Here is a 4,922-nt window from a genome sequence, read left to right as displayed (position 1 = left end):
TCTTAGTGCCTGCTGCAGGCCACCTCCCTCCACCACCACCACCACACCTTCCCACCCCTGTGTCCCCGCAACAAACACACGCCTCTGCACTGGAGCCCGACTCACACTCCCCCTCTATCTTCAGCTTCAAAGCCCCTCTCACTGCCCAACCCCGTCCCTCTGTCCCTCGTCTTTCCTACAGCAATCATTTTAAGTGAGCAATCAGCTGTGCATTTTAATTTTTTTCATTTAGTTAATTTCAGATAACTTACAGACAGATTCAGTGGCACAATAAGTTTTTACTTTTGAAATTATTTCAGCATTCAGTCGGTGTTTCTCTTAATCTCTTCATATGAATCATAATTAACCCTTACACTGCTGGAAGAAGTGAGACTCACGTGTCTTACTGCGCATGCATGATCAGGAAATCTGTGATCCACCTGATGGGTCTAGTAAACAAACCATGAATGTGCATTAATCCTAAACCATTCACAGCTGGCTAGAATGAGCAGCCTTAATTGAGCGTGGCTTGGTGTTGGAGCAAAAGATTTACAGCTGTTGACAAGTTGAAGGCTAGTTCAAGCTCAGTTTACAGCTGATCCTGAATTTATAAATCTGACTTTTGTGAAATGAGCCTCTGTTTGGTCACAGTTTCTGCTCCTCCATGCTGTCATAGACGCTAAAAGTGGACGGGATAGGCAGGGCACAGTGTAGGGTTCTTATTCAAGTTTATGAATGTATCAAATGATTCAAAACACTGAGTCATTTCAGCACAATTGCTTCATATTGATTCAGTAGGCCTCTGTTTATCCATCACTACTGAAAACAAATAAAAAGGCTGACGTGGCAGCAAAAACTTACATAAACTGAATGGGAACAGGGCAGAACACTAAGGAACATGGCAACGGGAGCTCAAACAATGAACCAGCGGGGTAATGGTGACGGGACTGGTTAAATACAGACTGAAGGAAAGAGGACATGAGCAACACCTGGAGAGGGACTAATTACCAAAACGACTACAGGTGACTGACAGATGAGTGTGGTTAACCGAAAATTCACTGACAGGATGAAAGTGAAAACACAGAGTGATCACGAGGGAGACAGAACAGGAGGATCTAAAATAGAGACAACACAAAGAACCATGGAACATGATGAAACCAAAACACACGGACTATAACATTTCATTGACCTTCATATTTTTTCAAGCTAGTCCCAACAAATTATGTATTTTAGCTCATAAMTTTTTTCGACATAACGTGTGTTAATTTCTAAGTGGATTACTGTATATCATAACGCAGGCTGAAAATGCAGTTTGTTTGTCTTGTACAGATAACTTTCATATCATCACTCGCCATGTGATGGCATGTGATGGAGATGGCTGGCCCYACTGCAACAACAGGCATTTACACTTAAATGATCCTGCTGGTATAATAAACTTTGTAACAATGACATGTTATCACAAGAAAACTGTGAGAAAAAATATATACAGTATATGGAAAACATCCACTCTCGGCTTCTGTAAAATGTAAAAGTAACACATGGAAATAAAGACTTGTGGGAAAATTATGTCAGTTTCAGTCCTCCATAAAGACATGGCCTCAYTAAGTAAGACAATAATTGCCAGCACTTTAATACCTTCAGTACTCCCCCTGGTCCCACATAAATTGGATTACAGGAACATRTCATTGTGTATGGCTGCAGTTTCTCAAAGATTAGTGAAGTTCATTTAACCCTCTGAACCCGAATTTCTCTTAAATTGAACTTCTTAGGACATGATTGAACTTTTTGATTCTGTTAATATGCATTTTCTTGGGCTCTAGTCTCCCCTGTGTCTGCCTCAGGTCTTGGGGATTGGGTCTTTGGTCCTCCACGGTCACTATTAAATTTTCCATTGGAGAAATCTTGTATATGCACGCATGCTCACAACCGCTCACAAACAGGTGMTCGGGGGGGTGCACGGTGAACCACCCTAGCCCATGGACTACAAGTTTGTGCTTTCCCTACATGTGCCTGCCACATACAGTAGCTGAGAGTTCTCCCCAACACACACCTTGGGCTCCAAATTTTTTTAAAACTTTGACATTAACTATTGGAGTCAGCCTTGTTTGTCTGTTAGCAAAATATCTCATAAACCATCAAGTGYATTTTAATAAAACTCTRAGAAAGCAATCACTGGATGAGCTTCTACAACTGATTAAATATTGAAGTCAAACCATTTCAAGAAGGCTGCTACAGCTAATGTATGTTATCCAAGACAGGAATGGCCATAATTGGGTAAATGTTGCAGAAATTGAGCTAAAATCTGATGTCTTCGTAGCTGATTGTCATTATTATCACATACTATGAGTGCTAACAGATCCCACAACACAAYATCACAAATAACACCATTGACTTTTACCATTAATGATGTGCAGTGTCACTATTTTGCAGTGACTTGGGTCTAGATATATTCATACCTACTGTATATAGCAAGATATATTCATTCAGCACTGCAGTTATTCTGAAGTCTGACAACATTCCAGATTGACATTTCAATTTCACAATGTAAAATACCAATAAAATTAATTTATAAGTATAACTACATAAAACTCAATAGAAAAGCAGCAAAGGAGCAAAGGTTTAATAGAAACTTTCAATYCATGAAATTGTTGTAGCTGCTAAATTCCTGTATTTAGGCTACTGGTTGCAGACTGTCKTTYTACCGGGTAGGTTTAATTTTATGTGCACTCAATCAGAGCTCACAATCGATCTTGGTTTCCCCTCCTTGTTATGACTCATTTATTTCCTTTGCATCCATTTTGATAGAATCCACATGATCTTTCAGAGCTCTAAACTAAGCACAGTAGAAAACTGTTTGCTCCTAATTGTCYCAACCTTAACAGAATCACACTTAACCTTACATAGCCCATCCCTCACCTGCCAATCAGCATTCAAAAATAAACAGAAACACATAATATTGCCCCTTTAACAATTTGATGAATAGTCTGAACGTATAGGGCTTTATCAAGCCCCACTGGACCCCAAAGTGCTACAACGTAGCCACAGCTGCCCTGGTGTGCAGTGACAGGGAATGGGCTGATTTGTTAAGTATAATATTCTTTATTGCATTTGATTTAATTGTTAAATGAAATAGCTTGTTTTAGTTTTTAATCCAAGTCAAAATATTTTTTAATTGTGGGACTAAATAAACCAGTGTACATAATGAAACATCAGTTATTTGAATAAATACTATTCTATATTTTAAAAGAAAGTAAAAACAGCAAAACTTTATGAAAATCTARTTATTTCTGTTTCTTCTTTGTTAAACCTTTTTTGTACTTGTGTTTGAATTTTAGTTTTTCTGGTTTAACCAACCAGCTCCATCGGGTCTGCCTGAGGACGATACTCGAATGTTCCCTTTCAGTTTTTTTTTCTTTGCAGCGTATTACATTTCCTTCTGCTTTTTGACTCTTAAGTAAAAGGTTTTGTGGGGAGAAGTTTTACAGCATTAAGAACTGCTGAAGAAAAAAGTGAAGAGACARAGGATTGTGGACAGAATGGAGACAGAAGTGGATGGGCCCGTGTCTCAGGTTTCCCATTACAACCCGCTGTTTGACATGTCATTAAACAAGAATGATTTCTACAACTTTGAGCCTGATGGTGAGCATAAACCCCTCAAAAAATCCAAATCTTTATTCTGAACTGCTYTTGATGTGAGTCATTTCACTAAATGTACAAGTCTACTTTGATTTGATTTTGTTTAAATCATCACCATGTGTGAACATTTTTTCACTTGCCTAAAAGCTTCAGAATAGTAARGTTCTGGTTTATGGATTATTTCACCAGTTGACAATACTTTTCTGTTTTTTATTCATATGTTTCAGTTGTTTCTTCGCATTATTTCACATGTTCTGTCTCTATATAAAAAAGTCTTTGATCAACACAATCAACTGATTTTCAAAAACACAGTAACACAGTTTCACAGATACAGAGCTAAAATTTGATATGGTAGTATTTTAGCAACATCCTTAATTTACATTAACAACATATTTTGAGATATCAYTGCTTAAAGGTGACCTATTATCGGGGTCCTAGAATAAGTTAAGCTCTATCTGTGGGCTATACAAAACATGTTCATTTGATTTAATTCATAAAATTAATCTCAGATAATAAAATTTAATCTTTTCAGTTCTGCCTGTTCTGAGCTCTCTTCAGAACATGCTGTTTTGCATAAGTTGCCCTCTCCCAACCTTTTGTTTACGTTAACTCTACACTCCGCCAYAKGTTTCCTTTCAGTAGAAAGTCCTGTGGAAAAATAATACCAGCAGGATTTCCCCAAGTAGTCCATGGTGAAATTATTTACACAAACTACAACTTTCTTTAATATTGTTAGAACATTGCCATCAAAAATAAAATTAAAAAAAAAAAAAAGCCACACATCTCTGTTCTCCATGACTGTTCTAAAACACCAGAACCGTCCTGTGAAGAAGTGGGTGGAGTGTCCGCTTAGGTTACCAGGAGCTGAGCTGGGCTCAAGTTGGGGTGGGTTGGAGTTATTTTATTTTATTTTTTTTTTGTGAAGTCACAAACGGTGGTGTTTGAAAACAGTCATTTCAAGACATAAACAAATATATTTACTTATAGTAAAAATACCTCTGGGTGCATTTTTTTTGTGCTTGGGCTACTTTTTGAAGCAGTACAGACCCAAATGTAAGTAAAAAGAAAACTGAAAGAAAAAAAAAGAGTTTTGCATATTAAGAGCCCTTTAAAACTTTTTTTTTTTTTTACCAAAACTGTAATTTTTGGCAAAATATTTTGTTAACCACTGGGCAGATTTAGGCAGGGGCGGTCCTAGTCTGTTTGATGCCCTGGGCTAACATCTCCTCCAGGGCCCTCCAACCCCACCCCCCACTCCCGGAGCTGGATGTGCCCAGCTATATAATATAACTTAGATTATTGTGCAT

The 4,922-nt window shown here is 37.8% G+C and overlaps 1 protein-coding gene across 1 annotated transcript in view; it reads left to right on the top strand.

Annotated features, from left to right (window-relative positions):
• marco (macrophage receptor with collagenous structure) overlaps positions 1-4,922 on the top strand; it is a gene marked incomplete in the record, with an annotated part of 44,158 nt that overhangs the window by 4,760 nt on the left and 34,476 nt on the right. The window contains 1 exon segment of the mRNA XM_014026128.1: positions 3,435-3,618. Within this exon segment, the coding sequence (XP_013881582.1) occupies positions 3,516-3,618 (103 nt within the window).

The sequence above is a fragment of the Austrofundulus limnaeus genome, unplaced genomic scaffold (assembly GCF_001266775.1).
Source record: "Austrofundulus limnaeus strain Quisiro unplaced genomic scaffold, Austrofundulus_limnaeus-1.0 Scaffold526, whole genome shotgun sequence".
Lineage (NCBI taxonomy): Eukaryota > Metazoa > Chordata > Actinopteri > Cyprinodontiformes > Rivulidae > Austrofundulus > Austrofundulus limnaeus.
Note: the sequence above shows the minus strand (reverse complement) of the source record. Positions and strands in the feature narration are given on the sequence as shown.